The following is a 26,874-nucleotide window of genomic DNA, read 5'->3' as shown; positions in this document are numbered from 1 at the left end:
ACCTCCAGACAAAAATAATATTAGTATTCATTCATTTAACAAATACATACTGAATGAACACCTACCCTGCCCTCTGGAATGTAAGCTCCATGGCAAGGGCTTTGATCACCACTATAGCATTATTGCCTTTAAGAGAACCTGGCCAAAGTGGGCACTCAAATATTTGTTGAATGAATGATTATGACAGATACTTCACTAGATGCTGGGATCTATCGTTCAGTCATTTATATAGTAGGGGAAGGCAAATACATATTATGTCAGGTGGTACCAGTGCTATGAAGAAAAATAAAGCAGAAGATGGACTGTGAAGGAGGATGTTATTTTGTTGTGGGCATCCACACTGAGAAAAGGTGGGCTCCCCACCCAAAATTCAGCTCAGATGTTGAGACTGATGAAGTCACACACATACCAAGGGTGTATGAAAGACTTTATTATTCCCATAATGAGGCTTTCTGGGGAAAGCAGGGCAGCTCCCAAGCAAGTCCAAAAATGGCCTGAGAGAACAGAGAGAGAAGACTGGCTTGGGGGTTTTATGGTGGTTAGGGGGTAGGGCCAGGGTGATGGTTCTGCATGCAGTTTGAATTTCCCACAGGTGGCAAAGCAAGAAGCAGCCAGGCTTTATTGCACAAACATGGGGCAGGAGGGGAGGAAGGAGTGGGGTAAGGCTTAACAGCTGTCAGCAAACATCAAACGTGGAATCAGACTCTATATGACACATTTTATAGAGAGAGATCGGAGAAAGCCTCTGATAAAGAGACATTTGAACAAAGGCCTGAAAAAACTGAGCGAGTGAGCCATGAAGTTATTTGGAGAAACATCCTTTCCAGCAGATTTAAAGGCTCAGAGGCAGAAGAGGACTTGGTATTTTCAAAAAATGGCAAAGAGGCCATTGTAAACAAAATAGGATCACCTGAACTCCATGAAGCTAACATTTAGCGCATATTGTGAGAAGCAATATTTAAAATGCTAGCTAGCTAGCTAGCTAGATATTTGCAAAATTATGTTAATACCATATTCACTTTAGGAATGTGACAAGGATGCCCAATATCATTAACTATTGGAGTTTCAACCAGGAAAAAAAGACAAAGAATAGGTATAACAACTGAAAAGGAAGGAAAAAATAATTTTTTCAGCAGAAAACATGACTGACTTCTTGGAAAACCCAAGAGACTCTATAGTTAAATTATCAGACTGAGTTCAAAGAGGTTCCTAAATATAAATATTACTCAGCCATAAAAAAACAATGAAATACTGCCATTTACAGCAACATGGATAGACCTAGAGAATATCATACTAAGTGAAGTCAGACAAAGACAAATGTATGATTTCACTTAAATGTGGAATCTAAAAAATAATACAAATGAATCTATATACAAAACAGAAACAGGCTCACAGACACAGAAAACAAACTTACGGTTACCAAAGGGGAAGCGGGTGGGGGAGAGATAAATTAGGAGTGTGGAATTAACAGGTACACACTACTATACATAAAATAGATAAGAAACAAGGATTTACTGTATAACACAGGGAACTATATTCAATATCTTGTAATAATCTATAATGGAAAATAATCTGAGAAAAAATATATATGTAACTGAATCACTTTGCTGTACACCTGAAACTAACACAATATTGTAACTATACTTCAACAAGGGGAAAAAAAAGTTGCTAAATGTAAAATCAGTATACAATAATGAGTTGTATTTCTGCATATCAACAAAAAATAGGTTAAAAATGTAAATTTGGCAGGAATTCCCTGGCGGTCCAGTGGTTAGGACTCTGTGCTCTCAGGGCCAAGGACCTGGATTAGATCCCTAACTGGGGAACTACGATCCCGCAAGCCTCGGAGGCATGGCCAAAACCAAAAAAAAGGAAATTTGAAAAGGATACCAATTACAGTGTTACCAAAAGTACACAGCAGTATTTTTATTTAACAAAAGTTATATATAACCTTTATGGAGAAAATTATAAAACTGTTGAAAACTCAAAGAAATCAAAATAAACAGTTACATCCAGGAAGATGCAATCTCATAGAAGTATCAATTCTCAAATCTATAAATTCAATTCAACGTCAGTCTAATCCCAGTAGGACTTTTATAGAACCTCACCAGTTCATTTTAAAATATATGGGATAGGGGGACTTCCTTGGTGGTCCAGTGGTTAAGACTCCACACTCCCAATGCAGGGGGCCCAGGTTTGATCCCTGGTCAGGGAACTAGATCCCGTGTGCTGCAACTAAGACCCGGCGCAGCCAAATAAATAAATAAATAAATATTTAAAAAACTAAAAGCAGACTCTCATTTGCTTTTGGTTTTAAAAGCCCAGCTTCCTTTTAGGTTCTCTGTGATGCCTCCATGTGGCTTGTTCTACCATTCATTCCAGGACAATTTACTGAACACCATCAATGTGCCAAGCACTGTACCAGGCCTGCCCCAGTCAGCTGGGGACACTGACTGACATACGAACAAATAATTAAAATAAAAAAGGATAAGTCCTATCAGTATTACCCTGTAAGGTACTGTACATTAGAGGACACTTCATATCACAAACACAAAAACAAATTTACTAAAGAACACGTGAATTTCTGGTACTGGCCAAGATGGAATAAGCCCACAACAGGCTATTTCTTCCACAATTCCAAAATACAAAATTTTGGATAAAATACAAAAAGCAACTCCCAGAACACTGTTGAAAATTAAACCATTTTGACTGAATGGTTGAAGAGGGAAGTCAAAACTTGAAGAATGAATAATACTGATGATGAGTTTCCTGATTTTTCTTTCCTCTTTTATCCAAGGCAGTCTGGGTCACAGAACTACGCAATGGGCATGGACAGCAAAAACTCCCAAGAGACAGTTCTTTTTGGCCCGAGAACCAGGAAAGGGAGCCTCAGCAGGCCACAGTGTGAAAGTCTCCATTTTTTTCTTGTTTCTTTTTTATCTCTTGGCTCTGCCAGGAGGCTAGTCCCAGTGCAGTCAGAGCTGCACTGCTGCACCAGTGGTATCAGGGGAGCTGTTAACTAAAACACCAAGAGAAAAATGATTCCAGAGGAATCAGGAAATGGGTTTCTTGTGGTCCCATTTTTCTCTCTCTTTTCTCTTGGTGCTTCATCTGGAGGGTGGCCCCAGCTGTGAAGAACTACATTACAGTCTGGGGTGTAGGGTACTAAAAGTTAGAAAAACTGGTATTTGTGGCCAGAGGAAGCAGGAAAAGGGGTGATATTCACAGTATTCCCTTATTAGCCTATTAATGTCTGTAAGAATTTTGAATGTGTATCCCAAATTATCTTACACTCCGTTCTGTGTTTTGGACTTTTCCATTGTCCAATCTTTGAGTTCACTAATCCTTTTCTTGTGCTGTGTCAAATCTCTTAGTAAACCTTGGGTTATTAATTGCAGCTAGTTTTTAGTCTAGAATGTACATTTGATCATTTTTTTTATAGATTGAAATTTTTCTGTTGAAACTCCCCATCTTTTCATCCATTTTGTCCATTTTCCGTTTTTTTTTGGCCGTGCAGCATGCAGAACTTCCCTGACTAGGGATTGAACCCATGCCCCCTGCATTGGAAGCACGGGGTCTTAACCACTGGACCACCAGGGAAGTCCTCTATTTTTTTTTAACATACTAATCTGTTAAAGTCCTTGTCTTCCATCACCAATGTTTTGATCATTCATGAATACGTTCCTATTATTTGTTTTTGCTTATGTTTTATCAGTCACTCTTTCCTACCCCTTACTACTGCTAGGTGGTATCTTTCACCAGTGAGGATTTCCACCTTTCTTTTGTTAGGCAGATGAAGTGAGAGACTGATTAGCTCCTTGTAATCAGAGATGGAGCTGGGTTGGGGCTCGGTTGCATTTTAAATAAAACTCAGGCCACCTCTGCCTAGAGTCTGTTACTCTGCGTTACTTCTGGGATTTTAATTCAGAGCCTGGCAGATCTCTGCCTCCTCAATCCTGAAAGATGGTGTGGGGTTCAGTTCTTCCCTTTCGTAGATTTGAGCTCCATGAACGCTCAAAATCTGACAAATATTTTTTATAGAACACTTTCCTCTACGCAGGACTTAGGTAGGTATATACCTTATGTGTATCTTAGTCTGCAGACGACTTCACTGTTTTTTACACTTAGATCTTTACTCCATTTGGAATTTATTTTTATTTAGGATGTGAGATAAGGGAATGCAACTGGATTATTTTCCATATGCGACTGATGGTTGGCCTTGCACCTCCCATTATCCACACCCCTTTCTATGTAACTCTGCAGTTTCTGCAACGGAAAAAGCTGAGTGTAACTCCTCTCCCACCCTTGACTTTTGGGTTTGGCCATGGGACTTGTGGATTTTAGACATGTAATGCAGGTAAGGCTTACGTCTTGTACCTCTACTATCTCCATGAGAAGGACACAGCCTGACCAGCCTGCTAGTACAAGAAGAATGAGAGACACATGGCACAGAGTCTTCTAAATGGCCTGTAGACCTATAACTTGAAGTAGAACCAACCAGCTGAGCCCAGCCTAGATCAGCTGACCCTCAGGTCAAGCCCAGCTGAGACAGCAGACGCCCCAGCCGAACTGTGTAAGTATGAGCACCTTATAAAGATTAAAGGATAAATATGTTTAAAACACTTAGCACAGTGACTGGCACAAATAGAGCCCAAGATAAATATTAATCAAATTTTGAAATAAGGTATTAAAATCTTTTACAAACTTATGCATAAAAAGTACAGTAGTTCTCAAACATGACTGTCCAGCAGAATCTGTTGAGCTTGCCAACGTTGAGCTTCCTCCCTCGAAAATTCACACACACACCCCCCAACAAACACCCCACATGTATTGTTTAGGTAGAGACTGACACCATGACAACCGTATTTTCCTAAATACCTTAGAAAAGGAGTTGGAAAACTTAAATATACCTTAGCACAAAACTTGGAGAGGCTCATGATAAATGATATACATAATTCCTTAAATTAAGTAGAGTTTTGTAACATAAAAGAATTCCTCTTCCCCTGTGGAATTACTACTGATGAAATACTTTCTCAGGGGCTCAAAGACTCATCAGTGCTTCTTTTTTTTTAATATTTTTTCTGAATTTTATACAGCAGGTTCTTATTAGTTATCTATCTTATACATATTAGTGTATATATGTCAATCCCAATCTCCCAATTCATCCCACCACCCCCACGTCCACATCAGTTCTTCTTAATCTTATAAATATTATTTTAACTCAGGCATGAAAGAAATATGCGCATGTTACACGTCAGAGATAGTCACCGTCATGGAGTTTACCACTAACGGGAGTTTAGATAACAAACTAATTATGCAGTATAATTTTAAGTAGTGATAAGCACAATTCATTGTTTTCCTCAAACTACGCCCTTATTTTCTAACTCTTCAGACATGTTGTTTCTACCCCAGGTGTAAGCCCTCAAATCTCAGCATTCTCAGAGGGCCTCTCATTGCTAGGATCCAGGGGCCCATTCATCTCCTTTCCCCTACTTCTTTTCGGTCGTCTTCATCCTTCTATCCTCCATCACTTTCCAACAAGCAACACTTAAAACGGAGGTGGACACCAGGGACCCGCCTCCCCAAGCTCTCTGCACCCGGATCCCACCCTCCCACCGCCAGCCACGCCTCTTACAGACCAGGAAGCTTCTCCTGACGACGTAGTGGGATTCACCGGAAGCGCTCGTCCGGAAGTGCAGAGTTCCCGCGTCCGCCGGTTTCCTTCCGCGAGACTCCAACGCGGGGGGAGGCGGGGGAGCGCGAAGGGGCCTGCAGTGCATTCTGGGGAAGTCTCAGCGCTCTCGCCTTTGTTTCCGGCCCTAGAGCAGCGTTTGGTTTCCCAAAAGCTCCTCCAAGGCGCCGCGGTTCCCGGGTTCCCGGCTCCCCACAGAGGCGCACATACTTCCTCCTTCGGTTTTCGGCTGGCGCTGGGGTCCTGCCGACGCCGCCAGCATGTCTGGGGTGCGCGCTGTGCGGATCAGCATTGAGTCTGCCTGCGAGAAGCAGGTCCAGGAGGTGGGCCTGGATGGCACTGAGACGTACCTGCAGCCGCTGTCCATGTCACAGAATCTGGCGCGTCTGGCCCAGCGGATCGACTTCAGCCAGGGTTCGGGCTCCGAGGAGGAGGAGGCGGCGGGGGCAGATGGCGACGCGCAGGACTGGGCGGGCGCCGGGTCCAGCGCGGACCAGGACGACGAGGAAGGTAAGGCCCGTGTCTGTTGCTCGAGTCTGCTGGGCGGGTCTGGGGGTCCTGGTACCCGCCCAGGTAATGTCACTCTGCCTCTCCTGCGCCAGGTGAGATGCTGTGCGTGGAAGTACTTTGAACGTAGGTACGCGAAACATTAATTGTGCTCTTCGTCACCTGGACAGTTTAGGGCACTGCTTAACTCTTAACACTCCTTATTCTTCTGCAGGTTTCCTTGAGTGGGAGCGCTTGAGGGACACTGTCACTGGTGAAGTGTTTACGTTTTTAATAGAGCGTCTGTAGTGTGGCACACCCTGGTTAAGAGCCCTGTAGTTCACATCTCGGCTGTGACACGTATTAGCTATGTGACCTTGGACTAGTTACTTTGTTTCCCTGTGCAAGGTGGATGATTATAGTTAACACCTACTGAAAGGAGGTTTGTATTGACTGGAGTATGTGATAAGATCTAAGAGGTAGGCAGAGGCCAAATCATGTAGAGCCAGTAGGCCAGGATAAGCACTTGGTTTTTATTAGAACGACAGCTGAAAGTTTGAAGAATTTTAAGTAGACAGATGATTTTGTTTACAAAAGATCACTCTGGATGCTATATAGTAAATGGATAATAAGGAAAATAAAACTAGTTAGGAGAGAATTATAGAAAAAGTATGTGTGGTTTTTGTATTCTTATTGTCGAGAATAAAAAAACATTAACAGTTCTTGATTTAGTTATGTGAAGAAACCCTGTGTAAATGGGAATTTAAAGATGGCATTTCAAGCCAGTCGTGTTAGGACAATTAGGGATCCGTTTGGGAATAAAAGGTAAATACTACCTCAGACCTCACACAGAAATATTTCCGCAAGGATTGAAATGCAAGTGAAGAGGATAAAACAAAATATTGGAAAGAAGTTATAATCATATAACTTCGGGATTAGGAGAGATCTTCTTAAGCAAGATAGGAAACACAGATGTTATAAAGGAAAAGATAGGTATAATAATAGGTATATTAATTACATAAAAATTTAAAATAATAATGGAAAAATATGCCATAAATAAAGTAAAAAGATAAATGACAGACTGGGAAAAGTATATGCAACGCATATGACACACAAGTGGTTGATACCCTTATGTTCAAAGAGTCCCTTGAAACTGAAAAGAAAAAGACAATTCATTGGAAAAATAGGCCAAAGATATAAACAGTTTGCTCACAGAGGAGATCTGAAGATCTCACTAGTAGGGAGAAGCAAATGAAAATATCATTAAGATACTATTTCATGCATAAGATTAGTAGCAGTTTAAAAAGAGTGTTAATATCTCGTGTTGGAAATGTGAATTTTTAGAGCCTTTTTGGGTAACAGTTCGGCAGTTCAGTATGTATCAAAATCTTTAAATGTTCATCTCTTTTGTTTGTTTGCTTGTTTTTGTTTGTTTTTGACCACGCCTCGCGGCTTGTGGGATCTCAGTTCCCTGACCAGTGATTGAACCCGGGCCACGGTAGTGAAAGCCGGAATCCGAACCATTAGGCCACCAGGGAACTGCCAGTGTGTATCTCTTTTGAACCACTAATATCATGGCTAATGATTTAACCTACAGAAAAAGTTGACGTATACACAGATGTGTGTTCAAGATGTTTACCACTGCTAGCGTTGTTGCAACCGATCTCCATGTCCATTAAACAGAAATGAGTAGACTTACTGTACATCTGTGTTCCAGAATATCATACAGTGTTGAAAGAATGAAGTAGATCTGGAACTGTCTCTAGGACATATTAACTTGGTGGGGTGGCGGGGAGAAGCAAGCAATAGAAAACTGGGAGTATATGTATGTAAATGCATAGAAGAACATTTGGACGGGTGTGCCCCAACTGTGAATGGTGACTGCCTGTCAGGAGGGGAGAGAATTAAGGGTGGGGAATAAAGGGAAACCTTCACTTTTTACTCTATAACTCTGTTGTTTGAACTCTGTACAATGAGCCTGTATTCATGAAATTTAATTTTTAAAAGTGATTAAGAGGTTGGAAGATGTGTTAATAGTGTTTACTATCTGAATGCTGCCATTATAGGTCATTTTTATTTTTGTACTTTTCTGTGTATTGGAAATTCTCCACAATGACTTGTTGAGGTTTTGAAAGCTGGAAGAAAAAAAGGTTATTAAGAAGGCTTGCATAAATTTTAAAAGTTGTTTGAAAGCCTATCATGTTGTAATGTTAGAGTTAACTTAGGAAATTAGATATCATACTTGTTTTGACATTGTAGGAATACTAACTTAAACGTTAACCGAGATTCAAGAAAGGGTGGAGAGAATGGGATAAAAGAGGGAACAATTTAAAATAGAATTCATTATTTCTTCTTTTAGTACTTTTAAACCTCTAAATGAGCTTTCTATAACTAATACCTGTGTATTTCTTTTTTTTTCTTTCTCTTTTTAGGGTTGGTGAAATTTCAGCCTTCCCTTTGGCCTTGGGATTCAGTGAGGAACAATTTGAGAGGTGCCCTGACAGAGATGTGTGTCCTCTATGATGTTCTCAGTGTTGTTAGGGATAAAAAATTTATGACTCTTGATCCCGTCTCTCAGGATGCACTTCCTCCAAAACAGGTATTTGTGGGATTTGATTGAATAATAGTGCCGTTTTCTTAAGTCCCAGGACCATCTTTTAGGCTGTGTGCCCATTGTTTCCTTTTCCTTAAATGCAAAATTAAGTCCAGATGAAGATTCGAAGATTAACTCTCTTGAGTTCTCCAAAAACTCAAAATTCGGTTCTGTAATATGATCAAAAAATTGTGACATTTTTATGAAACTTTATTATTTTGACTCTTATGCAGCAGCCAGAAAACTTTTATTAAACTTGGCTTTTTGGAAGTATGTCTACATGAATTGGTAGTGATTGTGGATATTTATATATGTGTATATAATACATAGATTTTGATTTCTCATCAGTCTTCCAGTTATGGACTTTGATCTGAAGTATACTGAGTGCCTTGAAAGGGTGTACGTGTGGGTGTGGGGGAGAGTGGCATACATAGGAGAGGAATGGCAGTACAGAGAGTGGAACCTAACCTAGGCTGGGCCAGGCTGATGCAGTGTTAAGTTCTGATTTATAGTCCACTGTGGTGATTTGGTTTAACACAAATCTTTATTTGAGTTGACCAAAGAAATAGGTTACGGTTATTTTTAAAAAAAAAACAAACATTATTATATGTGCTTTTCGCCCTTCTCCGTGCTTTTCTTTAATTTTTAAATTTTCCCTTGAGTAGGTACTTTATTGTTGAGAAAAGTGTATCATTTTAAAATCATTTAAAAAATAATACAGAGCTACACTTTTGGATTGTTTTTGATAGAATCCTCAGACGTTGCAGTTGATATCTAAAAAGAAGTCACTTGCCGGAGCAGCACAGATCCTACTGAAAGGGGCAGAAAGACTGACTAAATCAGTCACTGAAAACCAAGAAAATAAGCTACAAAGAGACTTCAACTCTGAGCTTTTGAGACTCAGGCAACACTGGAAACTTAGAAAAGTTGGAGATAAAATTCTTGGAGATCTGAGCTACAGAAGTGCAGGTATAGATTATTGTTTAAAATATAGTTTTTCAAAAACTATAAATGATAGGTTGCAATGTTACCTTTTTGGGTGGGAAGGGGGTGCCGCACCGCATGGCTTGCGGGATCTTAGTTCCCGGATCAGGGACTGAACCTGGGCCCTTGGCAGTGAAAGTGCCGAGTCCTAACCACTGGACTGCCAGGGAACTCCCACATATTCTTCTGTAATAATATTATTTCTCAGTTACATGTTGCATTTTGAAGTTTTAATTTCTGTGCCCATAAGCCTGAAAAAGCTAAAATTACCCTTATCACAATCTATGTAAATATATGTATAAATAGTTTATATTCAATTTGAAAACATTTTAGATACACTGAATTGAAAGTTCAGAGATAGGGTTTATGTGCTCATACACCCTGAACCATAACTGACATTTTAGTCAGAAATAAGGAGGTAGGGTTAGCGTCCTCAATCACAGGCTTACCAGTAACCCTCAAAAACTGGGCATAAATGGAGAAAAGAAACTTCTCTATTCTTCCTTATTCTATTTTTCTCCCTAAAGTCTGCTAAGCTGTTTTCATATCCTGGGTGAAGAGAAACAGTGGTGAAAACACTTCGCCTTCCTTTTTCCATTCAGCCAAGGTTGCAGCACTAACTTAAGGAATATACTTTGTTGAAGTATATCAGAGTTTAGTATCTTGAATTCACATCTTTTGGTATAAATTCTTTGTTGTTGAGCTACGATATATAATAGCAGGTTTTTCGAGGTAATTATGGTACTGTCTTTAAGCTGCTGAAGTATATTCAGAGGACACAGTAAAAGTTTATGAGTCACAGCTCAATGGGGTAAAAACTTTGAATGTCAAGGGATAAAAAAGCAAGGAGCCCTGGCTGTGATCAGTAGGGTAACAATAGTAGAGTGATATTTTAAAAGGATTCATTTGTCAGAGCAAGCCATCATTATCCCAAAATTAAAGGAAGGTAAATTGAGGTAGTTAAGTACTGGAGGACCTACATGCCTTAGCGTTGATGTGAATTGGGAAATCTTGAATTCTGAAGGTAAAGTTCTGTCACAAAGATGAATTCGAGATGACAAAGACATTTTTACATTTTAATAGGTAGTCGGTAGAAGCAGTGCTTTCTGGCTCTGGACATTGTAAGCTCTTCCCAACAAATAATTATGTGCAAGAACTTTACCTAACTTCTCTCTATGGGATAGTCACCTGTGTTATAAAAGGATTTGATTACATTCTGTTTTTAATTGCAAGAAAATCTTGAACATCTTCCCTTGTTATAAAACAGCAGTTACATTTATCTACCCACTCCTCCGGTAATTCAGCAGCCCAAAACAACTATCACAAACTTATGCACTACATAAAAAGACATCACATGAAAGTCTAGGAATTTGTTGAAAAAAAGGTGGTATATACACTCTCCTTTTGTCCTTCTCTTACTGAATTCAGAACCCTTTAATTGCAACCTTATTACAGAGACAGCTCCAGAAGTTTTTAATCTCCAAAGTTTAAATTTATGGAGGTATTTTCTAGAATTATATTCATTTTGTCAAAACTCCATTTGAGTAAAACAGTTTGGATGGCCTGTAGAGTTCATATTATTATGATACCATTAGACTAAGGCATGTTATTTTTTTAAGGTAAATAACTCTTTTCTCCTGCTTCCTTTTGTTTACCACACCTCTCCCTTCCCCCAAAACACACGTTTTTCATAGGAACTTAATTTATGCTTCAGTGATGTGTACGTGAAATATTATTATACACTTAATAATTTGTGTTAAATTAACATGTTAGTTGGTTTTGATTTTCCTATTTTTAATACGCCTTTAGGATCTCTGTTTCCCCATCATGGTACATTTGAAGTAATAAAGAATACAGATATTGATCTAGACAAGAAAATACCTGAAGATTACTGTCCCCTTGATGTCCAGATTCCTAGTGATTTAGAGGGCTCTGCATATATCAAGGTATTTGTCAAAGTATTTTTCAAGTAATTTCTTATTAATAGCCCAGAAGCTAATTTGCTAACATTTTTTCGTGTTATTATTGTCACATAGGTTTCGATTCAAAAACAGGCTCCAGACATAGGTGATCTTGGCACAGTTAACCTCTTCAAACGACCTTTGCCTAAATCCAAACCAGGTATAGTTATGTTCTGTCCTCTAACTTCTGGTCTTATCTAAGCTTATATTTACAAATGAACTGAAGATAAACATAGATAGGAAAAATAGGTACTTAGGAATAAGAGCAATTGGAAATGTAAGTATTTATAATTTGTTAATTAACCATTAGTGAATAGCTATACAATCTTTTTTTAAAGATTGAACTTATTTACCAGTTTTCTCTGTGTAAGAGAAGTAAAATGTTTTACATGCCATAATGCACTGTTTTCTAAACTTTTGTCATATGTATCCAGATCATCATTTAAGCTAGTTAATACCTAATATTATTAGGTAATTAATATATACGTATGTCCCCTGTCTTTCAGGTTCCCCACATTGGCAGACGAAATTAGAAGCAGCACAAAATGTTCTCTTATGTAAAGAAATTTTTGCACAGCTCTCTCGGGAAGCTGTTCAAATTAAATCACAGATCCCTCACATTGTGGTGAAAAACCAGATTATCTCTCAGCCCTTTCCAAGTACGTGCAGCCTACCCTTTTGAGATTTATAATTAGGACTTTGTGGTGTGGGGAACAGGACAAAGCGGGTAGCTCTTTGGGTGTGCTGAAGGAACAGTAAGAGCAAAGAGGTAGTGTGCGGTCCGTAATGACAGCCAGCGAAGTACGCAACACAGTCTACACTGCTGACTACTCTGTGTCCTCAGGAGTGTCACTCCTGGGCTCTAAACAATATATGTTAAAGTTTGCCCTAGCAAGGCTGTTATTCAGTAACAGTTGCTTTGAAGTGTCTATGCCAGCACCATTTGTGGAAGATTTCTCAGGGATCCTGTCTTATTGTCTAAATGAGATGTCAATTAGAAAATGCTTAGTTTTTTTTATTTTTTAATTTTAATTATTTATTTTTAAAATATTTAATTAATTTATTTTTTTATTTGGTTGGTTGCACTGGGTCATAGTTGCGGCTGGCGGGCTCCTTAGTTGCGGTTTGCCAGCTCCTTATTTGTGGCATGCGAACTCTTAGTTGCAGAATGCGTGTGGGATCTAGTTCCCTGACCAGGGATCGAACCCAGGCCCCTGGCATTGGGAGCGTGGAGTCTTTGCCACCAGGGAAGTCCCTATTTTTTAATTTTTTTATTGAGGTATAGTTAATGTATAATATTATATAAGTTTCAGGTGTACAACATAGTGATTCACAATTTTTAAAGGTTATATTCCATTGATAGTTATTATAAAATATTGGCTGTATTCCCTGTGTTGTACAATATACCCTTGTAACGTATTTATTTTATACATAGTGGTTTGTACCTCTTAATCCCCTGTCCCTACATTGCCCCTCCTGCCTCCTTCTCCCCACTAGTAACCACTAGGTTCTCTATATCTGCGTGTCTGTTTATTTTTCGTTATATTCACAGTTTGTTTTATTTTTTAGATTCCATATATAAGTGATATACAGTATTTGTCTTTCTGTGACTAATTTCACTTAACATAATACTCTCAAAGTCCACCCATGTTGCAGAGGACAAAATTTCATTCTTTTTTTTTTATGGCTAAGTAGTATTCCATTGTATATATATACACCACATTTTCTTTATCCATTCATCTGTTGATGGACACTTACTTTGCTTCCATATCTCGACAATGGTAAATAATGCTGCTGTGAACATTGGGGTGCATGTATGTTTTCCAATTAGTGTTTCTGTTTAGAAAATGCATAATTAAATATCCATAATATTCCTAAATTTGTGGAGATTGAATTTAAAATATTATTCAAAAGCAGTTAGACTTACCTAGAGATCAATTTGTAATTAGCTGCACTCGTTTTTTACATAAATTCTGAGCATCTTCTTAGATCTTGTCAAGGGAATAGGTTTTATGAGTGAAAAATTTCATACTGATTCTCATGGGAACAGGGAACGATATCTGTCTTCTAGTCAGTAAGACCAGATGTTAACTCTGTGTTTTGTTTCGTTTTTAATTTAAAATCTGGAAGAAATAAATTAACATATAGTTTCTGTTCACCTGTCTTTAGCCACAGCTCAAGGTCAGCAGCCACACTGTAGGTGAACAGAACTTGAATTGTTAAAATATATGGTAGTTTATTATATTCATAAGTAGTCATTTTGGTGTAAAAGTGTTGATCACGAAAGCCTCCTCTTAAAGTTCAGAATGTATCTTTTGAGAATGGGCTGTGATTATACTTTATGAAAACAGTTTGTGCCTGTCCATATTATAGGTTATTTATATCTGTCCTACTTATTTTTATAAATAGGCTTGCAGTTATCTATTTCTTTGTGCCATTCTTCAAATGATAAGAAATCCCAGAAATCTGCTACTGAGAAGCAAAGTCCAGAGGACCATCTTTATGTCCTAGAGCATAATTTGCATCTACTGATTAGAGAGGTAATGAAGTAAATGTTTTTCCTTGCATTGTGGTAAGAGTATCCACAGCAGTGAATTTACACACACTCCCCTCTGCTGAGTCCTCATTATTCATATAGCGAAGACATTCACTAGCTGTGCTGTGAAAGATCCTTGCTATGGGCTCAGGGAATACAGAGATAATCAGAATACAGTCTCTATCCCCAAGCATAGCTTCTAGTGGCAGAAATACACCACAAGTTTTATAGGGAGGTGTAGGAAATGCATGCTAGAGGGTATTCTGATTGGGTAATCAGGGAAAATATCTTGCCAGAGCCCGTGAAAAGGATTACTTGAGTTATTTCAGGATGTATTCTACTTACACGTCATCTAGAACTATGTTTCCAGAGTGCTGGTTCACAGTTTAGGCTAATTTCAAAAGACTCCCCTGAAAATCTTTTAATAGAAGTACATATTCCAGCCTTCTCTGCCTCACCCCAAAATCTGGTTCAGTCATTTGTGGTGGTGCAAGAATCAGTATTTTTTTATGTTCCTCAGATGGGTCTGTTGTAGCCAGGTTTGGGAACCTCTAATCTAGGGTATGGTGGAATAATTATCTATTGATTTTATGTTTTCTGTCAATGGGACTTATTAAAGAATATTTGTTTTTCTACTTTAAAACTTTTAAAATAAAAACAGCAGCTTGAGAGGGACCCTTCTCTTTACAAATTCACATTAAATGTGGCCTAGTAGATGTTAACATCTATCTGTGTGCCAAGACTGCCTTTATATGTGGTTCAGATCCATTGCTTTCATGATTCCAAAATGTGAGCCATGTTTTGATCGAATATTGTGTAGTTAATATGTGGGTATTGGCTGTTTAAAACGGCTGTTCTTGTTACAGTTTCATAAACAGACCTTGAGTTCCATCATGATGCCGCATCCAGCAAGTGCACCTTTCGGCCACAAGAGAATGAGACTTTCGGGTCCTCAAGCTTTTGATAAAAATGAAATTAATTCAATACAGTCAAGTGAAGGGCTCCTGGAAAAAATAATTAAACAAGCAAAGCATATATTTCTGAGGAGTAGGTAAGGACAGAGTTACTATTATTCTTTGAAACTGCAGTCCTTTTTCCTTTGTTAGTTATCTTTATTAGTTACATTATTTTTGGCATGCTTTAATTTTTTTTCCGGGGAGATGGAGGTGGCTATGGTAGAAGAGTTTATGGTCGTAGATGGTTCTGTCAAGTTTGGGGAAGACTTAGCGCCATTGCCCATGTAACTTAATATATTGCTTCTGACGCTGGCACTAATGTTTCCAAAGACAACTGACTAGGAACCTGCCGTGGGACACCAAACTATCTTCAGTAACCCGTCCATGGGATGCTCTTCCTGAACGGATTTAAACCTTTTTTGAAGCTTTCCCTATTTTTTGGTTGTCACACATTTTAGGACTTTGGAAGGCACTTTCCTATATGTTGACTTATTTAATCCTTAGCTCTGGGGCAGATCATGTTAACCCATTTCTGCTGATGAGAAGATTGGGGTTTAGAGAAGTTGTGCAACATGCTGAAGGTTACACAGCTGAAAGGTTAGCAAAATCAGGATTTATGCCCACGTTTATGTAACCCCAAAGCTCATTTTCTTTCTTCCATACACATCATTTACCAAAAAAACTTGCATGATTGGACCTAAATGAATGTGTCACTTCCAAATGCTAAAGGGTGCTCTTCTATTTTATTATTGGCACTTAGTGAAGAGGTCTGTTTTTACTTCATTCGTGATTGCGCCTTGGTGGTGCTCAACAGGTGTGGGCACACTGTTTCTGTGAATGGCATTTTATTGTTGATTTTTGGTTTTTTCCTGTTAATACAGTCATGGTTTTATTAGCATATTAGTCTTTGGTCTCAGAATGGAAACTTTTAGTAAAATGAATTAGGAAGACGTGTTAGAGACAACAGCATGATACAGTGAAAGGGGTAAGGAGTTTAGGGCAAAAGATGCGTTTAAGCCAGGGCTCAGTGACTTGCTAAGTAACTTTGGGCAAGTTAGTTAATATCTGTGGCCCTCTATTTCTCTGTCAACTGGGGGTATAGGAGTCTGGTCTTAGGATCAAATTGAATAATGTATACAGAAGTTCCTTATAAGCAGTAAGAATATTATATGTTAGATTATTGTTGTTACTTTCCATTTGTACATTTCAAGTATAAAAGCTATTAATTTGAGTATATTGTTAATCTTGCAAATTTCTGATTAACCATAAAGTTAAATATTCCCTGAAATAAATGAAGGGCATGGAAAAAGTTATCTTTAGAACACTTATAAATTTCTGAATAGTAGTTATAATCTTGGAAGCAGCAAAGTTTTAAAAATATTCCCTTTTCTCCCCTTAGCTATAGAAATAATATTCCAGATGTATCAACCCATCTGTATAATTCCATACAATTAACATGTTCATATATTTTTACATACATTTGAGCCTTGAGCAACGCGGGGGTTAGGGGTGCCACCCTCTCTGTACAGTTAAAAGTCCAAGTATAACTTGCGGTCGGCCACCAAATAGGCAATTCCTCCTTTTCCCAGGTTTTGCATTCGTGGATTCAGCCAACCAAAGATTGTGCATTATTGTAGTAATTATTTAGTGAAAAAAATTCTCTTATAAGTGGACAGGTGCATTTCAAACCCATTGTTCATGGGTCAACAGTATATGTGTCAGGGCATGTGTATCTTTTTTATTTTTTAATCTGGTATCATAAAGTTTTATACCCTGCCTTCAGAGATATTTTAATAGCTATGTAATAGCCCATTGTGTGACTAATTCATGATTTCTTTTAACAATTCTCAATTGCTAGATACTTTTTTTTTTTTTTTTTTTAATTTATTTATTTATTTATTTTTGGCTGTGTTGGGTCTTCGTTTCTGTGCCAGGGCTTTCTCTAGTTGCGGCGAGCAGGGGCCACTCTTCATCGCGGTGCGCGGACCTCTCACTGTTGCGGCCTCTCTTGTTGCGGAGCACAGGCTCCAGACGCGCAGGCTCAGTAATTGTGGCTCACGGGCCCAGTTGCTCTGCGGCGTGTGGGATCTTCCCAGACCAGGGCTCGAACCCGTGTCTCCTGTATTGGCAGGCAGATTCTCAACCACTGCGCCACCAGGGAAGCCCGCTAGATACTTTTTTATTCCCAGTTTGTTGATAGATATAATACTGAGATCAAAACTCTCACATATGTATTTATCTGCTGTAAAAATTTTTGAAGCGCTGCCAGGGAAACAAATCACAGAAAAAGAAGGTAAAGTTAAAAATGGATTGAAAGAAACCAGTACTAGAGCAGAAGCAGGATAAAAGAACAAAGCCCAAGCCTGTTGGTGTAAAAACCCCTTGTCCTCAGTGGCTATTCTCATTTCTTGCATTTCCTCCTGGCTTTTCCTTCTCTTTCCAGTCAAGTGCTAGAATCAAATTTTAGAAACTGAGGATCTCAGTAATTTGGTTAACTTACATAATTTATGCTTTGGTTCTAGGCAGTGGCTTTTCATTAGTGTGTATAAAATATAAAGGAAAGATTATTGGCTCTTGAGTTAGACTTCTAGGTTTTGTGCCCCAAACAGTTACAAACTTTGGGCAAGTTACTAAACATTGCTAAACTGCTTTTGTTCCTTCTGAAAAATGGAGGTAATAATAATAGTGTCTACTATTGTTAGTAAGGTTAAAATAATTCATGAAAGCACGTGTTATAGTAGTTGGTACATAATTATCACTGATGGATCTTATTTTTCACTTATACTTACCATATTTATCTTTTATCACTTGATGGGTCTTATTTTTCATTTATGCTTACCATATTTATCTTTCTTGGAGTATAGGTTTTAATTGTGCAATAAGTCTCTCTAGGTTCTCTTGAAAATGATTATAATTCCATGACAGTAATGGAATTATAATTCCAGGTGCGAGTATGTCCCAAGTCACTTGTTACCAGGGATCAAGTACTGATATTTATGAGTAATTTATATTCTTTACAGAGCTGAGGTTAGTACCCTGGGAGTATCCTTCTCACTTGTGTTCTGGTAAGATTTTCTGAGTGGCAGAAAACAAATGGAGTTAAAAGGAAATCAGCGTGGCATGAGACTGTGCCGTGATGTGAAACTGAGAACCAGCACGTCAGAGCTACATCTGACCTTTCTTTAAAATCTTTGCTTTTCAAATGATGGCATTTTCAAAAAGTAGTCATCTGGTTTTCAAATAACCGTAAAACTGATAAGTGATTTATCATCTTATTATTTTATGTGGTAACTTTATAAAATTTTTAACTTATTTTCTTTAAAAGAACTGCTGCAACCATTGACAGCTTAGCAAGTCGCATTGAAGATCCTCAGATACAGGCTCATTGGTCAAATATTAATGATGTTTATGAATCTAGTGTGAAAGTCTTAATCACATCACAAGGCTATGAACAAATATGCAAGTAAGTATCAAAAAGAAGTTGTTTAATATGTTAAAGTTGCTTTTTATGTATTGATGTTTGCTGAGTGATTATATCAAGATTTTGGTTTTTATTTGCTAGGGTGGCATAACATTCCAGTAAATTATGTCAGCTGTAGAGTGTTTTTAAGAATGAAAGGTAAGGACTTCCCTAGCAGTCCAGTGGTTAAGAGTCCGCACTTCCATTGCAGGGGGCATTGATTCTATCCCTGGTTGGGGAACTAAGATCCCAATGCCGCGTGGTGCGGCCAAAATATACAGAAAAAAAACAAACAAACCAAAAAAAACAAACCAAAAATCAATGTCTAAAATGGTCTCTATTAGGTAAATGTCACATATTTGAGCTGTGGTAAAGAAGGAACCCCAGCACTGAGCGGAAAGCTGCCACGCTTCCTCAGACTCCGATCCGCTTCACTTCTTGCCTAGAGGCTGTGGCCAGTCTGGGGTATTTGAGGTGAGGAGGGCTGTTTATATTAGAGCCTGTCCTTTCCATAGTGTGCCTAAACCCCTGTGTCTAATCCAGTTCATGATTATGCCCTTAATGACTTCTGTCCCCAGCATTCCTGGAGGAGCAGTCTACTTGATTTATATTCATAAATCACAAGTTAATATACAGATAGTAGATTGGTGGTTGCAGTGGTGGGGAGTTGGTGAAGGTGGTCAAAAGGTACAAAATTCCAGTTATAAGGTAAATAAATTCTGGGGAAGTAATGTACAGCATGGAACCTATAGTTAATAATACTCTATTGTATATTTGAAAGTTGATAAAAGAGTAATCTTAAAAGTTCTAATCACAAGAAAAAGAAAATGGGTAACTATGTGAGGTGATGGATGCTAAAAAAACTTTTGGTGGTGATCATTTTGCCATATGTACAAATATCAAGCCATTATGTTGTACACCTTAAACAGATACAATGACATTGTCAATTATATCGCAGTAAAACTGTGGGCAGCGGGGAGGAACACGTTAATATAGTTAGCTGGTGGCCATGAAAGACATTTTGGGCTTCCACTTTAGCCTCTTTGAAAATTAACAACTAGAAAGATGGAGCTGAGTCCCCTCCTCCAGGTCAGTCTGAGAGAGTGAGTATGTTTATCAGGGTCTGTATGTTTTATTTTTCAAGCTTTAGTTGCTTTATTTCAGGCAGACGTAACTGGCCACAGTGGTCTCTCAGTGAGCAAAACACAACTGGAAACGAAATCACCACCCTCAGGAGTAGGGGAATATAATAATATATAATATAATAATAACACTGTATTTTAATAGGGATGTTTTAATTCACTGTTTTTTAAAAATGAAAAATAGTAGACGAACATGATTGAAAGATCAAATATAGAAGGTAAAAGAGTATACAGTGCAAAGGAAATCAGTCTTGAAACTTCTCGGAAAAGGTTGGTGGAGTGGATCATGGCTTTCTTCCCCCTCTACCTAAAGAAATAATGAAATAATTGGGGTGGCTCGGGGGTGTGGTGGGAGAGGAAGTGTTGAATATATGAAACAAAGTTAGTGTACGTTTTTAACTGTTAAGGCTAGGTGACGGGGTCATCGGCTTTCATTATACTATACTTTACTTTTGTGTGTGCCTAAAATTTTCCATAATAAAAACTTAGAGAGTGAGCACAAAGGAGAGGAAAAGAAAAAATTGATCAGCATTGAATTATTTACATCTAGAACTAAGACCAAACAACTGTGGGAATATGGTTATAGAATCCAGTGTAAATGTTCTAAACTTCTCTGAAGAAAGGTTTGTGATAATGTAGCCTTGACAGAATCAGGACAGGAGAGGAAGTAGAAGGAAGTGTAGAATGCCCTTTTCCCCATCTTCTATAGCTGGTGGGGTCATCTTATGCTATTTAAAATGGAAAGTAATTCTCTTTCTTAGAACTCCCCAACTTTCTATTGTTGAATATTTTAGTTGGACGCCAGCAAAATAATTTATCCTATAGATACGCTTACATGTGTACAAACTCCTCCAAGTGTAACTGCTGTGTCAGAAGATAAGGACATTTAAAATTTTGATTAATGTTACCAATTTGCTTTTCAAAGTGGTTACAAATTCCTCTTCCCTCACACCTTTGTTTAAAAAAGGAGAATTTAAAAATTTCGTTAGATTTAGAAGTCTTTTCCTTTAAGCCTTCTGAATTTTGTGTTTTTTCTTGGAAAGAAATATGTAAACTTCATCAAAATTACAATTTTATATAGATAGTTGCCAAAATGCTTTATTCTTAAATATTTGCTGTAAAACAAAGTTAGGAAAAAAGAGGTACTATCAGATGTGGAAAGATATAATGCTATTTTTTTCCACATTTGTTCATCTAGATTATTTGATTTGGAGAGTTGTGTTTCATGTACACGTCATATGCTAAAAATTTATAAATTAGTTTGGAAGAGTTTTGTGATCTGCGTATATATTCATTGGCTATTTTATGAGTTTCTTTGTTTGACCTAAGCCTAGTTAATAGAGCGTACGTATTTTGACTTGTTTGCTGATTATTTCAGGAGGGTGAAGTTAACAAACCCCATTCCTTTCTGTATGAGAATTTGACCTTTGGTTAACTCTCGCTCTAGTCTCCTAGTAACTTGATAAGGAAAGATGCCATGTTTGTCACTAGGCAACACTGCTTATGGCAAAAATGATCCCAAATTGGTAAAATGGTTCTGGACTGGGAGAAATTATAAATCCCTGATGGGGACGGCTTTGGATTTCCCGGGATGGCGTGACTTCTAACAGTGGGCAGTGTCTCTGGTGGGCACCCTGGAAACCATGCCTGTGGAGCTGTTAAGGGTGCGTGGCTCCTGTGAGGAACCAGGTTGTTAAGTCAGGGCCTGTCCCACATATTCTCAATGCGGATCTCATTTCATTGCAGCAAAGGTGTATTGCTGCAGTGTTGACAGCTGAAAGGCCTGCCGCGGAAGAGGAGCAAGTGCTGTTGGCCTGCTGGCAAGCCGCGCTTCCCCCGCTGTATCCTTCTGAGTAGACTGCTGCTCAGTGGCCTACAGTAGTTCAGAGAGAGTCTGATGGTTTCCGCTGAACCTAAGAAAACTCTCCCCCGTGGGTGTTGGTGTAGGTTATCAAAACTGTCTGTTACATTCTTTTTCTTTGATGTTAAGGTTTTTGGCGTTGTATAAGGTAATTTTCAACGTTTCTGATTTTTAGTATATGTGTCTATAAAGGTCCATTCAGCTGCAGTTGAATATTGGAGTTGAGCAGATCCGAGTCGTACACAGAGATGGAAGAGTAATTACTCTGTCTCATCAGGAGCAGGAGCTGCAGGATTTCCTTCTGTCTCAGGTAACAGTTGCACACTACAGGTCCACTCATAATTATTGAAAGAACAAAGTGGGTAAGAAGTAAAATTATTTTTAAAAAGCCATTTTTCCCTGCCACCTAATTTCTAGTGCACATTTTACAACCTACGGGCTAATTGAAAGTGTTGACAAACTCTCCTAGATTTGTTTCTACTCTTAGTTTGTATTTAAGATGCAGGACCAGTTCTGAGACTATCAAGACTTTTTTCATTTCTCACGTTAGCCAAGATATACAACCCCTCCAGGACCACATGAAAGTTTAGAATTACTAACCCAAGAAAACCAGAGAAAGGGAGATCAGATACAAAGCTATAGTGTCCATTCTCCATTATGATAAATGGAATGCCTTCCTCTTGAGCCCTAAGAGACAGTTCCTCTTATTAAGGGACAGTATGGAGAGTGCTGTCACAAACCTTCTTTGTGACACTGGACAAATTTCTGGACCTTTCTCTCTTCGTCTGTAAAGTAAGAACAGTATTTTTCCTACCTTCTTCTTGGAGTTGTGATGATCCATTGAAATATGAGTTATGGGAGAAGGGGTAGGTTTTGAAATGCTAATGAATCTTTCACATAAAACACGTATTTATGTTTCACATAAAATTTTTTGAAAATACTGACACTCTCCATCCTAGAAGCAGTAATCTTTTATACTGACTTGCTTATGTGGTACCAAGGAAATAAAATGCATTCGTGAGGTATGGCAGCTCTTGGTTGATTGCACCTAAAATGGCTTTGGTCGGCTTAGGCATACACGCAGAAACATATTGAAAGCCTATTGGATAGCTTCCAGAATTGATGAGAAGTCTAGAGAATAAGACTTGCGAATGGATCAGAGTCAAAGGAAGCTAGATAGAACCACAGCCAGGGCAATGCCACTACTGTTGCCATCCCAGCACTACTGCCTTCATCGCTGGGACAGAGCGCACTCTGAATTGCCCCGTGTATCAGTCGGGTCTTAACCGGAAGTAAGTGGCACATTCAGGATAATTTCAGGAGTGTCGGTTTACTAAGGACCTAGTTATAAAAGCTGGTAGTGTAACCATCAGCCTCCCAGGACAGAGTAGGGTGGAGAGTGGACTTGAGGGGGTTAATGGAAGATATTCAGCTACACACCCTGCTATACTACTTAGATGTTGCTTCGTAATCAGTGATCCAGGTGGGAGGTTCCACTTGGCCAAGCTCAGGTTGTATGCCTGTCTTCCAGCTGCCAGTGGACAGGAAAGCGAGTATCAGGCTGTTTTAGCTTCTGCAGTAGAAGGTGGGGTGCTGTTCGCTTCCCTCAGTGGTCACACAGAGGAGGATTCCTCAAACATAAGATAGGGTTCCTGTGCTAGGCACTGAAAACCCCAACAGAAGTTTATTTTACAGTCACGATGTCAAGTCACTGCAAAGTAAATACCCATGCTGATTGTCAATGAAGTTTCCTTTTTCATTCACAGATGTCACAGCATCAGGTGCATGCAGTTCAGCAGCTAGCCAAGGTTATGGGCTGGCAGGTCCTGAGCTTCAGTAATCACGTGGGACTTGGGCCCATAGAGAGCATTGGCAATGCCTCTGCCATAACAGTGGCCTCCCCGAATGGTGACTATGCTATTTCAGGTACTTTCTGCTTCTCTGAATGTGAAGAGACCTTTGGGAGTTTGGCCTTAACATTTAGCTTTAATAGGTACTATACTTAACAGTAATTTATCTCTGCAGTAGGTGAGTTCATGCAGTAATTATACTGAGCATTTATCTCATCATAGCTGTTATTCAGAGCAACAGGTTATTACTTCTCTTTCTAGTAGTTATAAAAAATGTCTTGCTTGGCAACACATTTTCCTAAGAGATGATCTGAAAAATGCCATCAGCATTGTTGCTCCTGCAGTTCAAAACTTTTAATGGATAAATGCATTTTAAAAATATACTGCTGGGCTTCCCTGGTGGCGCAGTGGTTAGGAATCTGCCTGCCAATGCAGGGGACACGGGTTCGAGCCCTGGTCTGGGAGGATCCCACATGCCGCGGAGCAACTAGGCCCGTGAGCCACAATTACTGAGCCTGCGCGTCTGGAGCCCGTGCTCCGCAACAAGAGAGGCCGCGATAGTGAGAGGCCCGCGCACCGCGATGAAGAGTGGCCTCCGCTTGCTGCAACTGGAGAAAGCCCTCGCACAGAAATGAAGACCCAACACAGCCATAAATAAATAAATAAATATTTTTAAAATATATATATATATATATATATATATATACTGCTGGGGAGTTCCCTGGCAGTCCAGTGGTTAGGACTCGGTGCTTTCACTGCCATGGACCCAGGTTCAATCCGTGGTCAGGGAACTAAGATCCCACAAGCCACATGGCCAAAAATAGGTCGATAGATAGATAGATAGATAGATAGATAGATAGATAGATAGATAGATAGATAAAATATGTATACTGCTGCAAATATGCAAGAATAATATTTGATCCTAAAGATGGTCAAGGGATGGAACAGAGAGGTGTTTTATGAAGCACCTACTATGAGTGGGGCACTTTGATAGGCATGTATACATACTGTCTAGTTGAAAATTATATATGGTTTTAGTGGGATCTTTTCTAATACCTGCTCTAAATATTTGAAAGAGTGGATAATTAGAAATTCTTCCGCACAGGATCAGAGCTTGTGAATCTGCAGGCTTGATCATTGCTAGGCCCTTATTGATAATTTCTTTTCTTCTTTCCTGGGTTATAAAGCCTCATTAAAACCTAAAGTTCATATTTGGAATGATCTTTCCTCCATCCTTTCCAGTTCTGATTTTGAACATTTGAGTTTATCACATAGTAGGTATATATTAACCAAGTCATTGAATGATTGGGTTGTCAAGTATTTTAGAAAAAAATAATATGTTCTGAAAATGTATAGGACATATGACTTTCCTAAACCAACATTCATCTTGCCACATTTTTATAATACAAATGGTAATTCATGAATATTTATACCAGCCTAGTATCTATAAATTAGTAAATTTTATTTTAGCATATTGAACCTGAAAAGCACTTTTAAATGAGAACTTTCAAGTTGATAGACAAACAAGGTTTTTATACTCATGGAAAATGAAGTTGTGTGATCTTTATTGTCTCTAGCTTGGAAAATGAGCATATTGAATTTTTGGTTTTGTTCCACAGTTCGTAATGGCCCTGAAAGTGGCAGCAAGATTATGGTTCAATTTCCCCGTAACCAGTGTAAAGACCTTCCAAAAAGTGATGTTTTACAAGATAGCAAATGGAATCATCTTCGTGGACCCTTCAGAGAAGTTCAGTGGAATAAAATGGAAGGCCGGAACTTTGTTTACAAAATGGAGCTGCTTATGTCTGCACTTAGCCCTTGTCTACTATGATTTTCTTCCAGGCCAGTTTCCAGATATTTTTTTCCAGAGAAGTTTCCAGAAACTTTGAGAAATGTTTGCAGATCAACTATAATAAGCACAAGGAAGAGGAATCTTCCAAAGGAGTATTGTTTTCAAAAGTCATAATTAGCAAATGTTTACCTAGCATTTTGAAAACTTTCACTTTATAAGTGACAACTGCTTTGAAATACAGAAGTTTATGTACAGTTATAGGGTATACAAGTATGGAGAGATGTAAATACTTTTTTTTTTAATGCAGTTAACTTGAACTGTTACTAACTTATGGATTTGAATTTGCTTTTTAAAATATTCCTTTGGGGCTTCCCTGGTGACGCAGTGGTTGAGAATCTGCCTGCCAATGCAGGGGACACGGGTTCGAGCCCTGGTCTGGGAAGATCCCACATGCCACGGAGCAACTGGGCCCGTGAGCCACAATTACTGAGCCTGCGCGTCTGGAGCCTGTGCTCCGCAACAAGAGAGGCCGCGATGGTGAGAGGCCCGCGCACCGCGATGAAGAGTGGTCCCCACTTGCCGCAACTAGAGAAAGCCGTCACACAGAAACGAAGACTCAACACAGTCATAAATAAATAAATAAAAGAACGTGAATTTCTTTAAAAAAAAAAATATTCCTTTGATGTTGACATCAAATAAAGCATATGGTTAAAAATTCCAAACACTCTGAACTCAACCTCAGTGAATTGTCTTTAATTGACTTGTCTCATTCCACTGTTTGTTTGTTATTGCTTAAGAATATTTAAACACTCTTAAGACTCAGCTTTCTTACAGAAAGTCCCTCCAGTTGAGAGAAGCAGATCCTTTCCCTGAAGTGCAACAAAGTACTCTCCAGCCAAAGGAGCCTGTTCTCCACTCCATACCAGAGCTATTAAAGCGAGCTCTTGTATTAGTGGATAAAGTACCTCTTCCTCTGATTGTCTTTGTTATGCATGCCTCGGTCTACTACTTTGAGAAATTCCCTGGAGAGTTCCAGCTGAAGGCCTGGAAGGCAGACTGCATCTTTAGTGTTTCCTCAGATCCCTCCTTGGTCTGTTTTCCCACTTGAAAGACCTCATTTGCCTTGCCACACTAGGCACCTGCTCCTGCCTGGCCCTGCCCCTAGCAGTCCCCAGCTTCAGCCAGCAGCCCTGGATTGCTTCTTTCGACTAAAGATTTGTCCTGTCTTATTCCATTATCTCTCTGCATTTTCCCAGGGAAAATACAAATGGAGTAATGGAATACATTTTGCAAAGAATAAATAACACGAACTTCGTGGAAATAGTGCCCCAGTCCTAAAATATGTCTGAGGAACTTCACTTAATAACGTTCCCAGTGAATTTGAGGTTCTTGCTTTGTCGAGAAAGAATTTGGAGACAAAGTGATAGGTAAGAAGCGGATTTATTTAGATAGAAATAACACTGTACTCAGGTACAGTGGTTAAGAATCCGCCTGCCAATGCAGGGGACATGGGTTCGAGCCCTGGTCCGGGAAGATCCCACATGCCGCGGAGCAACTAAGC

The 26,874-nt window shown here is 39.0% G+C and overlaps 2 protein-coding genes across 3 annotated transcripts in view; one reads left to right on the top strand and one right to left on the bottom strand.

Moving 5' to 3' along the window:
- The window catches only part of VSTM5 (V-set and transmembrane domain containing 5), a 154,279-nt gene that overhangs the window by 84,706 nt on the left and 42,699 nt on the right, over positions 1 to 26,874 (bottom strand). The window lies entirely within an intron of this gene.
- Positions 53 to 25,672, top strand: MED17 (mediator complex subunit 17). 2 transcript variants are annotated; one of them, XM_082409937.1, is made up of 13 exons: positions 53 to 2,576; positions 3,800 to 6,202; positions 8,611 to 8,777; positions 9,521 to 9,740; positions 11,565 to 11,701; positions 11,792 to 11,876; positions 12,223 to 12,375; positions 14,126 to 14,256; positions 15,119 to 15,303; positions 18,534 to 18,671; positions 21,864 to 21,981; positions 23,438 to 23,597; positions 25,141 to 25,672. In XM_082409937.1, the coding sequence occupies exons 2-13, from the start codon at positions 5,953 to 5,955 to the stop codon at positions 25,350 to 25,352; spliced, it is 1,956 nt and encodes a 651-aa protein (XP_082266063.1). In that variant the 5' UTR covers positions 53 to 2,576; positions 3,800 to 5,952; the 3' UTR covers positions 25,353 to 25,672. The 2 variants fall into 2 exon arrangements, with proteins under 2 accessions (XP_082266063.1, XP_082266064.1); XM_082409938.1 differs by lacking the exon at positions 53 to 2,576 and having other exon boundaries at positions 3,308 to 6,202.

Source organism: Balaenoptera physalus (genome assembly GCF_965194825.1).
Source record: "Balaenoptera physalus genome assembly, chromosome: 10".
Classification (NCBI taxonomy): Eukaryota; Metazoa; Chordata; class Mammalia; order Artiodactyla; family Balaenopteridae; genus Balaenoptera; species Balaenoptera physalus.
This window is presented reverse-complemented; position numbering and strand designations above follow the sequence as displayed.

Coding starts and splice junctions, on each gene's coding strand:
- MED17 (XM_082409937.1), top strand. CDS start 5,953: ATGTCTGGGGTGCGCGCTGTGCGGATCAGCATTGAGTCTGCCTGCGAG. Junction 12,376..14,125: donor TATCTCTCAGCCCTTTCCAA/GTACGTGCAGCC, acceptor TTTTATAAATAG/GCTTGCAGTTATCTATTTCT. Junction 23,598..25,140: donor TGGTGACTATGCTATTTCAG/GTACTTTCTGCT, acceptor TTTGTTCCACAG/TTCGTAATGGCCCTGAAAGT.